Here is a 20,347-nt window from a genome sequence, read left to right on the forward strand (position 1 = left end):
GAGTTTGTATGCGTGTATGTGTGTGTATGTGTGTGTATGTGTGTGTATGTGTGTGTATGTGTGTGTATGTGTGTGTATGTGTGTGTATGTGTGTGTATGTGTGTGTATGTGTGTGTATGTGTGTGTATGTGTGTGTATGTGTGTGTATGTGTGTGTATGTGTGTGTATGTGTGTGTATGTGTGTGTATGTGTGTGTATGTGTGTGTGAGTGTGTGTATGTGTGTGTATGTGTGTGTATGTGTGTGTATGTGTGTGTATGTGTGTGTATGTGTGTGTATGTGTGTGTATGTGTGTGTATGTGTGTGTATGTGTGTGTATGTGTGTGTATGTGTGTGTATGTGTGTGTATGTGTGTGTATGTGTGTGTATGTGTGTGTATGTGTGTGTATGTGTGTGTATGTGTATGTATGTGTGTGTATGTGTGTGTGAGTGTGTGTATGTGTGTGTGACCTGCAATTTATTTTGTAAAAATTTACTCTTATTATAATTTAAGTATAATATTATATAAAAGATTTTTTTAAGCAACACTTTATGATATGACATTTTAAATAAAAATAAAATATTTATTAGCTAAACATAATTTATAATATACAGTATATTAATTATAATACACATATATAATACATAAAAAATATTTTACAGAAAAGACAATTGACACAACAAATATTAAGATATTATATATATTAAAAACATAAATAATTTATATATATATATTTAAAAAAATTAAAAATATCATTTTTACAGTTCAAATAAGTCATCCAACATATCAGCGTCTTTTACGGCCATACCATACAATAGTGACTCCGTGACCTTTTTTGCCACCCTCTTTGATGATACCTGTGCTCATAATTAATCAACAAATATATATATATAATAATTTAATTAGTTAAACTATTATTTAGTTTAATCAAATAACAACTTACTTGGACCTCCAAATCCATGTCCACCGTGCATACCGCCACCTAATAGGATAATATCGCCGCCGTGATGTTTACCCGATTCAATAGGCATAATCAATATACCGATTCCAATCATAACAACCAAAACAATGATATTAAAAGTTTTCATTTTTTACAAAAATAATTTTAGACAAATAACGTTTTTTTCTTAATTATAATGAAAACTATTTGATAAGTTCTGACCAAAAATCGGTTACTTATATATGAAAAAATTACTAATAGTTTTCAATAGTGTCTCATATTGTAAATAATATAAACACCAATTGATATATTTTACAAAATTTGTTTAGATTTTTATCAATTGATTAGTTTTTCTAAACTAATTCTATTTTCAAAAAATTTAATTAATTTTTGTAATATATTTTTGTTGAAAATAGTACTTTTAGTAATAAGTTATAAATAAAATCTTATATAAATTATGCAAAATAAATAATAAAATACATATTTAAATTTAAAAATTTAAGTTATTTATATCATTTATTAATTATAAATACATTATTTGTTTCTGTATTAACATATTTTAATCTATTCTTTAATGTAATTATATATTTATAAAATATTAGTATATCATAAATAAATAGTATTTTTAAATTATTAAATATTATGTATTTATCTAATTTATTGTAATTTTATATGTAAATATCTCAAACAGTTTAGGCGTTGTTCACATATTACGTTCGCAGTTTTTAAAAAATCTAGAACCCCTCCCCCCTATGTTCGCAATTGTTCGCATGTAATGATATTTAAAAATTACGTTCGCATGTCCTTAACCCCCCCCCCACCATTTTAATAAATATTTTATAAAATTATTTTCACTTAAAATAATCAAATAATAAAATAAATTAATATTATTCAAAAGTCATATATTTATTCAAAATTAGTTATTAAACCGTTTATCAAAGGATTAAGTTTACACAAAATTAATCCTTTAAATTCATTCATTATTTAAATGCGAACGTTCTTATAGACTTTACCCCTCCCCCCTCGTTCGCAAAAGTTCGCTTTGGCCGACCCCCCTCCCCTCAAGTGCGAACGTAATATGTGAACAACGCCTTACTTGAATTTTAATAGTACGTAAACTTTTAATTTCAAAATTGTTATATTAGATAAATGTAAAACTTTATGTTAATCTAAAAACAATATCAGATTTAAAAAAAAGATATAAATTAAATATTTAATTATTATATATTTTGTAGAGTATATACTGTATATAAATTTATAAATTATTTTTAGTAAATATTTATAATATAAGGTTTATTTTTACAAATATTTTAAACTTATTAAAATCATTTATTATAATTTATAAGTCATTAATAATTTATATTTATTATTCAATATTTGTTTATTTATTAAAATGTGTCAATTGATGCAAATCCGTACCATTATATGTTAGTCATAACTTGTCTTATAATATAATTTGATACAATGGTTTATATAAATACTAAATAAGGACTAAATAATAATAATGCTTGATTTAATATGATTGAAATAATTATTTTTTTTATTGAAGATTATATGGTATTGAAATATTAATTTATTAAAAATAAATATTGTTTCATTAAATAAATCTAATAATATATATATTTATAATTATGATTTTTTTATATACATTTTAGTGTATATTATATATTAATTTCCTTGTGTAATGTACTAAAAAATCATTATTTGTATCATTTAACATATATTTTTTCAATCAATAAATAGATGTTAAAAATTAATATAAAATTACTAAATAGATTACATAAAACAATTTACGTTATTAAGAGCTTTAAGTTAATTTGTAAAATTAATGAATAAAATGTTTATTTTTTATTTTTTTAATAAACATATTAATATAGACAAATACATGTAGTTATTTAAAATTGTAATTCATTAGTTAAAAATCTTAATAACGATAATATTAAAGTTTAATAAATATATTTTTAGTATTTATAATTTTAATAATTTTATTATTATATTAGAAACAATTATAATAATCACTGATAAATAACTAATAAAAAAAAATCAATTTAGTTATAATAAGGAAATATAGTTATTTGTTGCAATTATTTTCTATATTTTAGTATTAATGATTATAATAAATAAAAATTAACTAATAATTTAATTAATTGCTTTAACAATTAATTCATAATAACTAATTTATTTTTCTATATAAATATATTAATAGACAATTTGTTATTTTTTAAATTAGTTTTATTTCAATATAATGACATTAACCGTTTCTTTAATTATTTAGTATTTAATTATAAATTTTCTATAATGTTATTTACATATTATTAAATAATATAGATTTAATTGCATTTATATTTAGTACAAATTATTTTCTTTAGTTTTAGTTTTCTTTTAGGAAATATATTGTTAACAAATTATAATAAAAATTAACAAAAAATTATTTGTTTATTTGTCTCATAAATTTTAAATTAGTCAAATGATATTTTATAATTTAGTTAAATAATATATAGCATAAAATACTATAATAGTATATGCAATATATGTTACATATTATTTGACACCAAAATAAGTTTCCTAATAAAAAAATCAATTTTTAAAAATTTAGTAATAATTATTATATTAGATTGTATGCTAATATATATTTATGTAAATTTTAAATTGTTTTAAACACAACAATAATATATCACCCAAAAATAGATCTATGATTTATAACAACAACAAAATAATAAATAGTTTGAAATCACTAAATTTAAATTACAATTATTGAGAGCTTTCACTTCATATTTTTTTTGTTTAGTAATATATTGCTCTCACTCTTTAATTATAACTTTCAGTCAAAAACTAAAACCAAAAAATAATAATTAACAACAAAAAAAGTGAGAAAAACCTATTTATTTTAGCGAAAAAATTCACGATCGGATGAATTTGCTTTAATAAGTGAGGAGTGAGTGAGCCATGAGAGAGACGAAAGAGAGAGAGAGAGAGAGAGAGAGAGAGAGAGAGAGAGAGAGAGAGAGAGAGAGAGAGAGAGAGAGCTATAACATTAAAAAACGAGAGCTATTTTTGGTGAACAAAAAATAATATAACTCAAGAAAAAAAGTGTAATTAATTTTGATTTAATAAACAGTAGTTTTATTGTTTAACTGTTATTAAGTATGTAAAGCTATGCATGAAAATGAAAAACAATAATAATAATAATAACAAAAACATGAATACAATACTATATAATAATTGTCATTATAATATTAATTATTTGCTAATATATTACACAAAAGGTTATTTGTAGACACAATAATAATTTAAATTTTAAAAATATGATTAGAGGAGTGTTTTCCATAACTAAAAATAGTTATCTTAATTTTTTCTTATTATAGCTAAGTATAACAATTTATAGTATAGTTAAATGCACTCCAAAAAAACGGTATATAACGGTTATGATTGAATCAAAAATTATTGTTTAGTAGTTAACTGACAAATCAAACTGTCCTCATCTCACTTATAATAAACATATATTTTGTATATTAGTTATCGTTTATAAGTGTATATATTTATATAAACTGTATTTAATTATTTAGTGAAACTTTAATAAAGTTTTATTTGTTTACTCAAAAAAATAAATAATAATAGTGACCATCAAAACAATATCATGGATTATTTCAAATTACTCTGTTTAGCTACTTGTGCTCTCGGACTACTGGTGCAGTTGGTTTGGGCACAGGGAAAAGGAAACGAATTGATTATAGTGGGCGGTAAATGTGGTCCGCGACTTGTGCTCAAAACTAACGGCAAGGGCAGCAAACGTAACAACATATTACTGATAGGACCCGAATGTAAGGAAGTCAAAAAGGAACAGGAGGTCAAATATATTGCCGTACCGGTGCCCATGCATATGGATATGCACGGCGGTGGTGGTGGAGGAGGAGGAATGGGTGGCGGTTGGAGGCGACGCCGATAATCTCTGTCGACTACAACAAAAATAGTCGTCAAGTATTTCATGCAATATTATCATCAGTTTTTGATTTGTTTTAGTGGGGATTACTTTATTTAACTCATTAGTAATTACTGTAAATATTTATGTATTGGTCGTATAGTCTCTCAATAATAATCCCTTTAAATAAATGTTGTAATTATGTGTTTTTTATTAATATTATAATTTTTTATGAGCTTTTAGTCAGTGTTACCGTTGTTGTTGGTGTTGGTGTTATTGTTAAATACTTTAATTGTGTACTAATAATAATTAAAATTATTATTATTATTTGGATGTATAGTATGTTTGCCTCAAAATAATATGCCATTTATATTACTTACCGATTCTCTATTTCTTAGTGTTTATATGTGTATATATGGTGTATATTAGTGTATATTTACTGTATATTGTGTCAATGTTTTCAAGTCATTTATTATTATATTATATATATATATGTATATCACATTTAATGTCATAATATAATTAATATTTTTTTGTATAATTTGTTGTAAAATACATTATCAATATTAAAAATAATATTAAATATTAAATTGCTTTAACAATTTTTAAAAATAAATAATATTTGTTATTTTAAAATAATTTATAACTGTTTCAAATACTAATAGGTATCATATAACAGAATAGTTTTTTATTTTCTTGAAAATATAAATAATATTACAAAAATAAATATATTTATATAAATTTTTTAATTAATTATTTTAATTATAATGAAAACTATAATTGAATAAAAAAACATAATATAAAATATAGTTTTATAAATATTATTGACAATACATTATATTTATGTTACAATAAAGAAATGTTATATATAAATATGCAATAATAATAATAATATATAACTATTTATATAATTAAAAAATTAATAAAAAATTAATAGTTATAATAGTTATAATAGTTATAATTTTGACAAATTAGTATGATAAAAATAGTTTAACAAATTAAACTACAATTAAATATAAATTTATCAAATATGAACAAAATTACAAAATCTATATTTGTAATGAAAAGTTTTTATTTTTTAAAGTACAATAACTTAGTCAACATTAACCCCATAAAAGCATAATTAGACTATTTATTATTATAAAATGTTATTTATTATATGTATATATTTAAACCCATATTTATAAATAAATTACATGTAAAGGCAATGTATAGAAAAGTGTAAAATGTATGAAATATATGATATATATTAAGGTATTAATAATATATAAATGTTTATTAGTATTATTTAATATGAAATATTACATCAAACAAATAATATTTTAATTATCATATTGAAATATAACATGTATTATTATTATTATTATTACTACTATTATTACCTTTTCCTCCACCACCCACCCCCGTGACCACCTCCGTGACCCCCTTCCCACCCGTGGCTAAAATGACTAACTTCATGGGACTCGTGTTCGTGTCCGCCATCATGTCCTCCATGATGTTCACCACCACCCCCGCCGCCTCCGTGACCGCCAATAATAATGATATTTTTGCCTTTACTACGTTTGTCACCTCCCGTTTTCACTATAGTAGGTCCGCCCCCACCGTGTCCATGTCCATGACCGCCGCCACCGCCACCACCAATAATAATAATAGTTCCGCCACCTCTTTTGCCTCCACTTGTCTTAACAATTATGGGTCCGCCGCCTCCTCCATGACCGCCACCGTGACCACCACCACCACCGCCGCCACCAGTAATTATTGTACGCCTGTGACCGTTGGTGTTGACCAGTGTTCCGATACCACCGTGTCCCGCACCCGATATAATAGTATTACCACCCGATAGACACTCGTTTATTGAGCACAGTATGAACACAAGCGATGAATATATTGTCACAAATTTTTTGGCCATAATTTTGTTAAAACAGTTTTTTTAATTGTAAAATCCAAAACACTAAATACTTTTTATGACATTATTTTCTAAATAAAAACCATTTGGAAAACTTATTTTAAATTAAACAAATAATATTAGAAAAATTTGACTAAAAATTTTATAAAATTTTGAGGAATTTTTGGTTGCTTTTAGTGGTTTAAACAAATGTCAAGTAAATACTGTTTTTATTGCAATTTTTGATAACACTTTTATATGTGACTCTAATAGATAGTCTATAAAAAACTTAACATTTAAGTTAAATATATAATTAAATAAAGTAAAAATAAAATTTCTCATTAAATTAAATTATCATTTTTTCGCAATAAAAACGCATAAAAATTCAATAAAAAAAATCCTATTCTTGTTAGTTTAGTATACAAACATATATAATAAAATTAAAAACAACTTTTTTTGTTATAAAAACTACAAAAAAATTAATAATATTGTTTATGGTATATTACCCGAAAAAATAAGTGAAATTTTTTTATTTCTATTTATTTCACAAACTATACATTTTTATACAATACATGAACGATATATTTATTTAACTGTATGTATGTATGTGTGTGTGTGTGTTGGTCAGTGCCATAGATTTAATATATATATATAAGTGTATGAAATGTATGTCAAGTCTTTAATTAAATTTGAAGACAACTTTAACTATTTTTTAAAAAAAGCCTAATTGTATTTAATTAAACTTTATATGTGTTTTTTTGTTTACTATTTGATTGTTGAGTATTATCATTAACTAGTAATCTGAAACAAACAATACTTTCTCATAAGTATATTTTGCAGTACTATTGTAATAGGTATTGAAAATTTTAATTTTTAAAGCAATAGTTTTTGAGCCAATAGTTAATATGTCACAGTTATTGGACTTACAAGTCAACGATGCGATGAAAATCAGGTCTTCAATGGTCTATATTTAGGATAATAACAATTGATAGACTCTCTCTCTCTCTCTCTCTCTCTCTCTCTCTCTCTCTCTCTCTCTCTCAGTTATATAAAATATATTTTATATACTAATAACTTATGTACAAACTAATTGCATATTATTGTTCACAAATATATTTATATATAAATATATATAATATTTGTAATTTATAATTATTGGTTTGACTTATAAGATGTGCTGATTTTATTCCCACTATTACTAGTAGTGAAACAAATTTTATAAAATCTAAAATCTTTATTATTATTTTGAATTATAATATAAATACAATACAATATTTTAGTTGTAGAATTAAAAAAAAATAAATATTTATAATTATAGATTAAAAGTAATATCAGATATATTTTATTAGTGTTAATACAATTAATTTTTTAAGGAAATTATTACTGTATATTTCATAATAAAAATTATAAGTTTTAATATAATTTCTATTCATTAATATATCGATATTTTATGTAACATATAATAATACAATATAAATATATTTATTATTAATAACTACCGCATTATTATGTTTTAGGAAATGTAACTTATTTTATTTACAATACTTGATTTTTTTTAATTAAAATTCAACAAAAGTAAACATATATGGAAAAAAATTTATGTAATTTCAGTAAATTTTGTAATATCTAATATATATTACAAAAATTCTAAATTTAAACAGTAATTAGTTGTATTTAATTTAATATATACTGTATATATTTATATATATTTAATGAAATTTAATAATCATATAATGTATGTATTTATGTAAATACTTTTATTAAAAACTTTCTAATAATAGATTTATTTACTTAATTATAGACAATTAAATTCAATTTGTAAAAATAGTTGTAATATAGCAGTAATTATTTGTAATTTAGATCTGTATTTTTTAATAATTTAAGTAACAATGTTTATTTATACAATGCACTGTATATTTTATAAAATAAATTAAAATAATAAAAGTTATCAATTATACTTTACAATTTAATATTGAATTGTTTTTACAATGATTAGAAATTAAATATAAATATCTTAAAAATTTATATAAATAAAATTTTACAAAAAAACAAATTTTTTTAATAAAAATTTAAATACCTGTTTTTCAACACATTATTTAATGGCAGTCCACGTGATATTAACGGTAACTGATCCCGAATACGGTCCATATAGCGGAAGCTCTAACGGTATGCCATTATTGCCGCTATCGATGACCTCTTTGATCGTAATATCATTGCCGGCTATAAACTCGTCGTCAGCGATCACTTCGGTATCGTAGGCTTCAAACGTCAGGACAGTTGTACTTTGATTGTATTGATTCAAATCAAACGGTTCGCACTGGTGTTCCCAATACGGCTCGTTGTTATCTTCACGCTTAGTTGTCCTACAAAAACAGTTATCTCTGTCGTCGAGCGGTTGTCCAGTAGACTCACGTTTGTCACCTGTGAACGAACACAACACTATATAAGCGTCGGCCGCAGCGTTAATAAATGTGTCCGTATTGGCCAACGAGGCCGATATGATGGTCACGTTTAGTCTACCGGCACCTTTGATTGGCCGCCTACGACGGGTAGTTCGTGGTCTCGGTGTTGCTAACGGTGCCGATGGTGTTGCCTGGTGTGTGCGCTCACCTGCTGACGGTCGAGATTGCGGCGGCGGCTGCAGTCGTGGCCTAATACCCGAACCGCCTGATCTATCGATGCATTTGCCGTTTGCGCATATCTGTAACAAATCATAGCTATAGATAATAATACTAATAATATCCATATTATGACATTTATGTCTCATTCATGACATACCGTATTGGCTCCGAGTCCCGGACAGGGTTCGCCTTCGCAAATATTTTTGAATTTAAGTTTCAACATACCGCGTACTAGTTTGCATCCGAAGTTGACCAGATCGCTCATACCTAAACTATAGGGTATGTCCTTACATCGACTGAATTGAGTGCCTACCAGTCCAAAGTGTGTGACAACCGACAGTGTGTTCAATAATAGTGAATCTAATCTCATGATATAAAAACAATTTTTTGAAATATTTTATTCATTAAAACACAAAAATAAATTATTATAAAATAGCAATTAATTGTTTGGTTGTCATAAATTAGTTGCTTATATTTATAAAGTTTTTTTTCTGGTATTCATACTTTAAAAAGTAATATTAATTGTAAAAATTGATATCATTTAACTATATCTAAAGGACTTATAATACTGTAATTTTTTGTTGTATATAATATTTTTATTTTATTCATTTATAACCTTTTGATTTGATTTTGAAGTTCAAGATCTTTATTATTGATTTTAAATATATTGTGTTTTATATTAAACTAATAGATTATTGAAGACATTGTAAAAAACCGGGAAATCATTGCGTGAATCAAATGCTAAGTCAAGAAAATACCTTTTTTTTGGATAATAATAATAATGCAATTAAAAGGTTATATTTTATCATAATATACTGTATAATACTTTTAAATATATCTAAATTTATTTTAAAACTAAAAGTAACTACTGTTTGCATTATCTAATGATCAGATGACTTAGCAAATTATATAAAATAAAAAAGTCATTAAAAACAATTGTTTAAATAATTTATGTCAAGTCTATTAAAACTAATATATTAATGACCTTTTTTAATAGTATTTAATACAAACAAAAATAAATTGTATAATAAATATAGCATTTTATTATGCACTTCAATAACTGTTGATATTATAAAATAATTGTAATTTTGTTGATTTATTTAGTAGTTTAGGTATAAAATAAAAATAAAACATTAAAACATTTTTTTAATAATTGTTATTTTTTTGGTTTAATTATGATAACTTAAAATTAATTATTTAATTATTTCTATTCAAACGGAGTAGGATTGGCAGGCCAGGTAGGTATGGGTGTCTTGCCGTCCTCCCAGGGAATGGGCAAACACTTATCAGCTTCACCGATATCCTCTGCAAGGGGTGTCAGATCGATAAACAGTGGACTACCCAAAAACAGTACATCCCGGGTGTGATCGACCACTTCATATCGGGTCAACGGGTGAATCAGTACTGAATGGTTGCCGCGGTTTTTCATAAACCACGACATGCCGTTGGCAAACGTACTGGCATTACAACATGTCTCAAAACTTCCGATTGGATGCGGACCCCTGGGAACGGTATTAAAATGATTTAGACGACAGCCCTTTAGTGTGCCATTCACTGACTGTTCGTGTGTTTGGCGTCTATAGTTTAAATTAATTAATTATTATTTAAAAAAAAACAATTAAGTTTTCAATAAATTAATAATAATTTTTACCGAAAATTAAGAGCACTCTTGTAGCTGACGGGGTTGTCCTGAAAGAAATAGGTGTGAAAGTGATAGCCGGTCACCAGTGATGGGTCCGGTACTGCACTGTAGACACCATAAACACTAATCAATAGTAAAGTTGCAAAAAAATATTTCATTATTTTATTATTATGTGATCTTAAATATTAGTAAAAAAAATTGTAATATTTTGTTCTTTACTTTTTTTTGACGACTATTTATACTCTTAAACATTATAAATATTTAGATAATTATTTTTTATTTATTGATAACAATTATCCGATTAACTGCATTGCATGGTATCATAAGATTTACAGTAGTTTTTAATGTGCAATATTAAAACTACATAATACAAAGTTTGTAATGTTTGTAAATATTTATTAATACCGATATACTGTAAGTAACTAAACAATTGGTATAAATTTATATATAAAATACATTAATATAGTTTCCGAAATCTAACTGTCCTAAAGGCGCACTGTGCTTATATGTGAATTTATTAGAGGGGGTGCGCCCATATAATTGGACATAATCGCAGGGTGCTTTACCAAATGTTATTAATGAGTTTTATTTTTGCATATATATATATATATATATATATATATATATATATATATATATATATATATATATATATATATAATTTATACACTATTTATTATAATATAAAATAGATTTAATAAAATGTAACAAATGTACTGATAATAACTTTAAATAAAGTAAATAATTTGTTAAATCAACTAATATTTTGCTAATCCCATTATTTATTTAATTACTATTAACAACAACAAAATTAATTGCACTAGGTGGTATTTTTTTATTAGCCTTTAATTGATTAAATAGAAAAATCACCAAGTTAATTTCATAACATTTCATTATAGTAACTTTTATGACATAATTATTATCTCTAATTTAATTATTTCTAAATATATTATCTAATAAATGTGCCCAAAGTTATACTAATATATTAATTATATGCCATTTATTAATACAAGTAATTAATTTATAAGTTGTGGATTACTTTCTTAGTTAATAAAAATTAATATTTCTATATAATTATAACTTATAGTATAAAATCATAAAATTATTTAATATTTAATACAGTATTAAAACTATTGGTTAAACACATTATTTATGTATAAAATAAGTTGAAATTATTTGTTTGAGATTTTTAATATTAATACAGAAAAAAATGGGTATTCATTACAAATGTAAAGTTTATTACAGTATATTTGTTTTCATACACATAAATGCATGTTAGCATATATAAAGCTACGTAAGGGAGGAGCCATATAAAACTGTATACAGTGTATTATTTGTAGTATAATAATAAATCAACTAATGTGTATAAAGTATACTGTAATATTACAGATCTATGCATTGTATGTATTTATATATATTTACAGTACTGTACAAACAATTATTAAAAGAGTATATCGACAACATTAAAATTATAAGTGTTTACATAAATAACGTTATAAAACAAAATATGGAGGGATTTCTATATATATATATATATTACATGTAGTTTTAGATTTAACTCAATAAGTTTATCAATGAAATGGTTTTATTTTTTTGCCATTTTTTACTAATACGTTATTTATGTTATATTTTTTTTGTGAAGATATAGCTATAGAGAGAGAGAGAGAGAGAGAGAGAGAGAGAGAGAGAGAGTGAATGTATTGACCGCTAATACAAATGGCAGACATTATTAGTTGAGTTTTGAGTTTATATTTTAATAATAATATATTAATTAATAATTAAAAGTAAATATTATATATATATTAATAACAATTGATTTGATTTAATTATCATATATTTATATATATATATATATATATTAATTATAATTAAAAATAAATAATAATTGAAAATTAAATTAATTAATTTGTGTCTTAAAAAAAATCAAGTGTTTGTGTAAAACAATTGTCGGCCAAAACATTGACAGACAGAGAGAGAGAGAGTGAGCTATCAATTCATTAATGTTTTTCAATAATAATAATAATAGTTATTATTATTAATGAAAATTCAATTAAATATTTAAAAATAATTGTTTTTCTAATAATATATATATTAATTTATTATTATTATTATTAATTAATTAATAACCAATGGTTTGATGTTTATTATTATTATTATTGTATTATAATTACAGTACAATTATATTGAATGGACAGTCATATTACACAACAATACATTGTATTATATATAATAATAATTGATTTATTAAACACAACAACAATATTTAAATATTAATAACAACACACTATTTAATATATAATATATAAATATTTTTATAGTTTATTTTGCAATTTAATAATAATTAACTAAATATAAAGGTTTAATATTTTATCACTATTTTAATATCATATATGATATAAAATTGACAATTATTTTGCATAATATATGATATTTTAATTATGATATTATTATTTATTTTAATAATCAGTATATAATATGATAATAATTTTGATGACAATATAATAGTGATACTAAATAATTGATAAATATTAATGTTTTTTTGTTAATTAAATTTAATAATAATATTTTTTAATATTGAAATTTACATTATTTTCGATAAAATTAATTACTTAAACTACTATATTATAAAAGAAAGTTTAGTTAATATTATTAGTTTAATCAAAAATAAATAATAAATTTTATTTTTAATAAACAAATGTCAAACAAATATGATATCTATTATAGAGATCAAAGAGTCTTATTTTGTTTGTTTGTTTTATTAATAATTATATTTTTTGTTAATTTTTTAATTATTTATCTAAATTTATCATTAATTGATTGATTTATCCAAAAAGGAAGGATATATGAAAGGAAAGGGAGACAAAAGTTTTAATATTATTTTTTAATAATATTTGGGATGTCTATGACAGCTCCGGGAGCTCTTTGACATCAGTTTATTAATAATAATAATTAATTAATATTATAAAACATAAGTTTAAATAATAATAATAAACTCAGTGATTATATATGTTTTTTTAAAAATTAAACCAAGTTTAAATAATTTTATATTAATTAAGTTTATTTTTTTTAAATGAGATTCAATTTTATTATTAAGAGTTAATATTATATTATAATAAATTAATTAATAATAATATTAAGTTTTTAATAATAATAATATTGAAAATAATAATAACAATTTTAAAAAATAATTAAATATTAATAATGGCTTTAATATTGCTGTTTGTCTTATATTTTATGTCCATTAGAGTTAATAAACAAGATTTAGTTGAAAATTATTATCCAACGAAACCTAAACTTAAAAACTATCAAAAAGTATTTCATCAAAATCTACAAAAAGAAGTGGTAATTGAAGACTTGACCTGAAGATAACGGACACAAGTATTTGACATTTTTTTGCTGACTTAAAAAGACGACAATATGAGTGACCAACACATGCGGGAACACGTGAGAGACGTCAGAGACATACGTGACGTACGGGACATACCATTGAATGACGTGCGCGACGACTATTCGCTTGAAGAGAAACTGGTGGTCAGTGTCTGGATTCACGACCGACAGCTAACTGGTAAGTCTATCGACGACTTGCGTATGGACTTTGAGCAACGATTCAACAAAAAGGCGCCAAAGTATGACGCCATGATTGGATGGGAACGGTCGGCATTTGCTACCGGTTCGGTACTCGAACCGGTACCACATATATCCCAGACTCGCGAACAACAGCAACACCAGAACCGAATGCATTTGGAGTCCAATAGTGGTGACGGCTTGAGACGCAAACAGTCCCAACAAAATGCCTCATCCTATCATCCATCGCTCTACAAGACAGAGATGTGTCGCCAGTACTACGAGTACGGGTATTGCGATTACGGGGAACGGTGTCTGTTTGCACACGGAAAGTACGAACTGAAGCGTATACCCAACTACAAGACCAAACTGTGCGCTTCCTATCACAGCTCCGGTTTCTGTTCGTTTGGCTCCCGGTGTGCGTTCATCCATAAGAAACAGGAGGCCCGCATTCAGGATGGCCCCGGTGGTGGTAGTAGTGGCGGCGGCGGTAGCAGCGATGGAGGACCGACCAAAGTACGTGCTTCGCGATCCATACGACCCAACCGACGCACTGAATTGAGCCGACCTAAGAAATAGAGTGCAGACAACAACAGTACCGAAGTTGGCTTTAATAGTGCGGAGGACAGTTGTGTGTGTGTTTGTCTATGTGTGCCGTCACCAAAAATTGGTGCTTATATATATATGATATATCTGATATAACAATTCATTAGATGAAATATATAGATATAAATATAAAACCAATATTAATTAATTTCTTACTTTATATTAATGAGATTTTTTTTTATTTTCTATGTGTTTATTACGGTTATTACCAAATTATATTTTCCATCATAAATATGATTTTTTTTGTTTGTTTAAAACATTATTAAAATAGTTTTGTCAATTGATTCGTCTTTTTTATTCAAGTGTATAATTAATAATATTAAACAAATCTTTATGTTTATAATTAATATTATCTAATAATGTATTAAAATTGTGTCCATTTATTTAAATGATTTCATTGTTTGTATTGTTTTTTGTATTATTAATTATTTCATGATTTATAATTGATTTAAAAAATATGATCTAAATTATTGGTGTCTGTTTGCTATAAATTTATTTAACTTATGATAAATACATTAAGAAAATATTTAGATAATTATGTTAAAACAGAATAAATAATTACAATTATGATATTAGTAATTATTTATTTTATATTAAATAAGCGATTTTTAAGTATTTCATTTTTTTTCATTACTAATTTATAATCACTGAAATTGTACTTAAATAATATTTTTCATATTTTATCTAATATTTAATAAAAAAAAATTTGATATATGTATAACACAAGAGATATAAATAATAATAATAATAATGATTTTGTTTTCAAAAATTTTTGTTTAAAACATTTATTTGTTAATTAAAACTCAAGATTAATCAAAACAAAAATACTAATAAAAAATTAATGTTTACATAAAACTAAATTATTCAAAAAATAATAATAAATATTTTCAAAAATTTATTTTATTATACACCCATATATAATGATTTATAAATGTATACAATGTTTATACAAAATATATATTATTATTAAACTTTAAAAAAAAAATAATCTAAAAAAATTATGACCATAAAAAATGCTAAATCAATATTATCACTTTTGTGTTAATAATTATACAAATATAATATAATACAAAATTTTTAAAAAAAATAAAACTATTAATGAATGAATTTAATTAGTTTTGTATTTTTCATCACTTTTAAGCTGTTGTTGTTTTTGTTGTTTATCAGTAATACTATTAGTTGACCGATGTTTTCGTCGATAAGATTTAATGTAAAAGTTGGCAAACATTGCAAAAAATATCGGTCCCTGACTGGTAGGCATAAGCCGATAGAAGAGCGGATAGTCAACATGATATGCGCTTAGTATTGCACCGTAGATACCAATAATGGCAAACTGGATCATCTGGATTTGTGTGATATACCGTTTCCACCAGAGGTAGGGCTGAATGGCCGGTCCGAATGCGGCCAACGCGTAGTATGAATACATCAATACGTGACAGAAACAGTTCAGTAGAGCGAACAGTCCCAGCACTGGCATCAATGGAGATACCTGTTTGAGGTCGAGAGGACAAGTAGTCAGTAGTAAAGTTAAAAGTCATTAATTATTCAATAAATTTACTTTTTTTTCTTATTAATATTTATGTCAAATATATTGTATATGATATATATGTGTTAAAAGAGAGTGAGAGAGAAAGTTATGTGAATAAAAAAAAACTAACCCAAGCGCTGATCCATCCGATGATAGGCACCGATACGTGATGATAGATATGGAGGACAGTTATCTGATTGTCTTTCTTTCGCAACACAAAGAAGAATGTGTCGAAAAAGTCGATAAATTTAGTAAACATATAATAGTGAAACATACGGACCACACGCATAGTGGCCTCACTTTGCTCCCGATTATCGGGAAATTTAAAGTTAAACAGTCGCGGCCCGAACTCAATCCAAATGAGCGACTCGTACAGAAAGTAGGCATTGATGGCCACCATTACGATATTATAGATAAGCATCGGTAGTCGCAACTCGTATGGCTTCCGATTGGCCATCCATTTGGGACCGATTTTGGTGACAAACACAAAATAGACTAACAATATAGCGGCCAAATTCCACGGACCGCCGTTCATCAGTGGCAGGTCAACAGTACGCGGATCGCACCGGTCGTCCCAATATTGGTGCCGATAATAATCTATGCCATAATCAGTTTGAGCACTGGTAGCTGTTTTTGTTGTGTTTATTATCAACTGGGCTGACGATGACATTATAATTGTCAACAATGATAGTAATAATAATAATAATACTAATAATAATTGATAATTGATTAGAATATTGATTATTATTTTGTTGTTGTTGTTGTTGTTTGATAGTTGTCAACAATATTTATATCTATTTAAATAATTATTTATAAAATTATTTTTTTAAAAATAAATAAATTATACTTAAATAAAACTTAATAAAACCTAATCAAATTGATATTTTATTAGTTGTCTTATTGAACAACCAAAAAAAAAATAGTGATACAGTATATGACAGTTTGATAAAATAAATTAATGAATTACAAAATTAATATTATACTATATCAAAAATAGTAATGATAAAATTACATAATAAAATGTGATGACAATTTTGGCAAAAAAAATCAAGGAAATAATTGCAATTAATTAGTTATTAATTTTTTTTAGTAAACTATTATATATTTTTAAAACAAATAAAACTAAAATATTGATTAATTACAATTACATCCTGATTGTATAAATATAATATAGAGTATATTGTATGATTTTTAAAAAAAATATCAACTAGTATTTTTGTCATAAATAAACAAACATAAAATAAAAGTCAGATTATTTTTAGTATTAATGTATTATTTTATTAACTATTACTATCACTTTTATATTGATAATAAAATTAGTAAAAACTAATTGTTAATACAGTAAATAAATGTACTATAAAATTGTCAAATAATAAAAATGTTTTCAAACAGAAATTTTATATTATTTACACTAAATAATATTTAAGTTTATTTTATATAAAAGTTATTAAAAACTAAATAATACTTTACTTACTTATTGATATATATAAATATGATAAAACATTAATTGAATTATTATTAATTAAAAATAAAATACTGTATAGCAGTTTATTATTATATATAAAGTTTAATTTTTAAAATAATATTTAAAACATATTTGTATTTAATAAGTTACTTATTAGTAATAAAAATTGACAATATGTACAAAATAGCAAAAAAAAGTGTTTATAAATAGAAATTTAAATTTATATACAAAAAAAAAGTTTAACCACAATTTAACTAATCTGCTAATATTTAGCTGTAAACATAATTTATCTAATGATTTAAAAACAATTTGTCATAATTCAAAAATTAAAATAAAAATAATATAAAAATAATAAAACTTACATTATGACACAGAAAATATTCAACTAAAAAAGTTTAATTTGTTTTATTTTTAGATTTAGCACTTTACAAAAAAAAAATTAAATATTTTTTAAAAGATTATTATTTATAAACAAAAAATATTAACAAAGCTGAAACATTTATACACATTGAAAATGATTATTTCAATTATTGAATAATTATTGAATTAAAAAAATACTAATTGAATTAATACTAATAAGGATATATCTTTTTTGGTTAGTACTTAAAATTTAAAAAAAAATATTAAACATTGTTTTATATGCAATAAGATTAATCACAATATGCGATAAAAAGTTAAAAGTTTGATTTTAAAGAGTGAAATATTATTACCAACCATTAAAAAAAGTTTTTTGTTGTCTATTATTAAGAAAAATAACGGATATATTTGAAAACTGATTTCAATGTCATTTATTCCGGGACTGTTGGTATATGACTGTCCATCCATACATTATTTTACACTTCACACGTGTATTATTATAAGGAATTGTCTGTCAATAATGTATAATAATTTTTTTTGTTTTGTTTTTTTTTTAAATAGATATCTCAGTTTAATTTTTTAGCAGACAAACTTATTGCATTAGTTATTATAGTACTGTACAAGTCATTGATTAAAATTGTTTTTTTAACAATAATACACAATAGTAATGAATTAGTGTTATATTTATACATTTATATTTGTCAGTTATTAAATTTTACTAATAATTTGTTGAATTAAACTAACAAAATATTGTGTTACAAAATAATGATATATAAAAAAAATCCAATGACAAGGAAGTTGATAATTGCACGTAAATAAACTATACATTTACTGTATATATATGTGATTTATTTTCATATACTATACATTATTATTATATTATATGCAAACAGTATACATAAAATTCATGATAAAATGTTTAGTTTATAAGTATTACTTTTTAATAACATTTTAGAGGGGGAAAACTATTATTGCATTTTTACATATATGAGTACATATATAATTTATTAGTAAAAAATTTGTTGTGGCAATTTTTTTTATCTACAATATAAACAAAAATTTTGATTTCATATACAAGTTTTAGAGGTTAACAAATAGTTTAGTATAAGTTATATTGTTATTGAATATATTGTAGGAGTAGTTAGTCATTGTTGCGGTTAACAGTACAGACAAATAATTAAGAAAAAATTTAAGGTAAATGTCTTTTATTATTATAAATAATTATAATAAATTGTAAATAATAATATTTATAATAAATATAGTATCCTATACCAGGCATTTAGTTAATTATATGTACATAAATATATAATATAATATTATTATTAAATAGATTGTAATAATAATAAAAATAATAATAAAATAAAATACTTACATAGAAAATCAAATTAAACTACATAATTAAACTTTGATAAATAAAAAAATTTTGTTGAATGACAAACACACGTAACTCACGTTTAATTGTTATTATAAAATAGTATTAATATTATTTAGAAAATTAACACAAAATAACTTTTCTTTAAAAATATTTTTTATTGACATCACAAAAACATTTTCTTTTTTGTTACATAACAATCCATGCATACTATAAAATATTTAATTTATTTAAAATACAACAAAAAAAATTTTTGTAACTAAAGTTTTTTTTACTAAACTGATTTTATTATACAACAAAAAATTATTAAAGCACCTCAATATTGCTGTCCTAACCGGCCTTTCCTTTTTTTTAATTTATATATTTGTGTGCCACTAATTAATTGATCGTAAACTTGCAGTACGTGATTTAATCAACAACAAAAATATTTTTTTTTATTAAATATGTTTATTTAAAATTTAAAATTATG

At 23.7% G+C, this 20,347-nt stretch overlaps 4 protein-coding genes across 5 annotated transcripts; 1 reads left to right on the top strand and 3 right to left on the bottom strand.

Moving 5' to 3' along the window:
- Positions 1–6,216: 6,216 nt before the first annotated feature.
- On the bottom strand, positions 6,217–6,747 carry LOC128958253 (uncharacterized). Its single transcript, XM_054304070.1, has one exon. The coding sequence runs from the start codon at positions 6,745–6,747 to the stop codon at positions 6,217–6,219; it is 531 nt and encodes a 176-aa protein (XP_054160045.1).
- Positions 6,748–10,455: 3,708 nt separating this feature from the next.
- LOC128958482 (uncharacterized) lies at positions 10,456–11,183 on the bottom strand. Its single transcript, XM_054304344.1, has 2 exons — positions 10,996–11,183; positions 10,456–10,921 (listed from the first exon to the last, which is right to left on the bottom strand). The coding sequence occupies exons 1-2, from the start codon at positions 11,142–11,144 to the stop codon at positions 10,552–10,554; spliced, it is 519 nt and encodes a 172-aa protein (XP_054160319.1). The 5' UTR covers positions 11,145–11,183; the 3' UTR covers positions 10,456–10,551.
- Positions 11,184–12,700: 1,517 nt separating this feature from the next.
- On the top strand, positions 12,701–15,314 carry LOC128958299 (protein TIS11-like). Of its 2 annotated transcripts, none has more exons than XM_054304117.1 (2): positions 12,701–12,718; positions 14,232–15,314. In XM_054304117.1, exon 2 carries the CDS (start codon positions 14,404–14,406, stop codon positions 15,127–15,129), a length of 726 nt encoding a protein of 241 aa, XP_054160092.1. In that variant the 5' UTR covers positions 12,701–12,718; positions 14,232–14,403; the 3' UTR covers positions 15,130–15,314. The 2 variants fall into 2 exon arrangements, with proteins under 2 accessions (XP_054160092.1, XP_054160091.1); XM_054304116.1 differs by lacking the exon at positions 12,701–12,718 and adding an exon at positions 12,894–12,967.
- A 912-nt stretch (positions 15,315–16,226) lies between these two features.
- On the bottom strand, positions 16,227–17,442 carry LOC128957562 (elongation of very long chain fatty acids protein 1-like). The gene is made up of 2 exons (XM_054303351.1): positions 16,815–17,442; positions 16,227–16,645 (listed from the first exon to the last, which is right to left on the bottom strand). Exons 1-2 carry the CDS (start codon positions 17,352–17,354, stop codon positions 16,265–16,267), a joined length of 921 nt encoding a protein of 306 aa, XP_054159326.1. The 5' UTR covers positions 17,355–17,442; the 3' UTR covers positions 16,227–16,264.
- Positions 17,443–20,347: the final 2,905 nt, after the last annotated feature.

The sequence above is a fragment of the Oppia nitens genome, unplaced genomic scaffold (genome assembly GCF_028296485.1).
Source record: "Oppia nitens isolate AA-2021 unplaced genomic scaffold, nextdenovo-longstitch-racon4-pilon3 scaffold3_pilon_pilon_pilon, whole genome shotgun sequence".
In the NCBI taxonomy this organism is placed as follows: Eukaryota; Metazoa; Arthropoda; class Arachnida; order Sarcoptiformes; family Oppiidae; genus Oppia; species Oppia nitens.

Coding starts and splice junctions, on each gene's coding strand:
- LOC128958253 (XM_054304070.1), bottom strand. CDS start 6,747: ATGGCCAAAAAATTTGTGACAATATATTCATCGCTTGTGTTCATACTG.
- LOC128958482 (XM_054304344.1), bottom strand. CDS start 11,144: ATGAAATATTTTTTTGCAACTTTACTATTGATTAGTGTTTATGGTGTC. Junction 10,922..10,995: donor AAGAGTGCTCTTAATTTTCG/GTAAAAATTATT, acceptor TTTAAACTATAG/ACGCCAAACACACGAACAGT.
- LOC128958299 (XM_054304117.1), top strand. CDS start 14,404: ATGAGTGACCAACACATGCGGGAACACGTGAGAGACGTCAGAGACATA.
- LOC128957562 (XM_054303351.1), bottom strand. CDS start 17,354: ATGTCATCGTCAGCCCAGTTGATAATAAACACAACAAAAACAGCTACC. Junction 16,646..16,814: donor TCGGATGGATCAGCGCTTGG/GTTAGTTTTTTT, acceptor GACCTCAAACAG/GTATCTCCATTGATGCCAGT.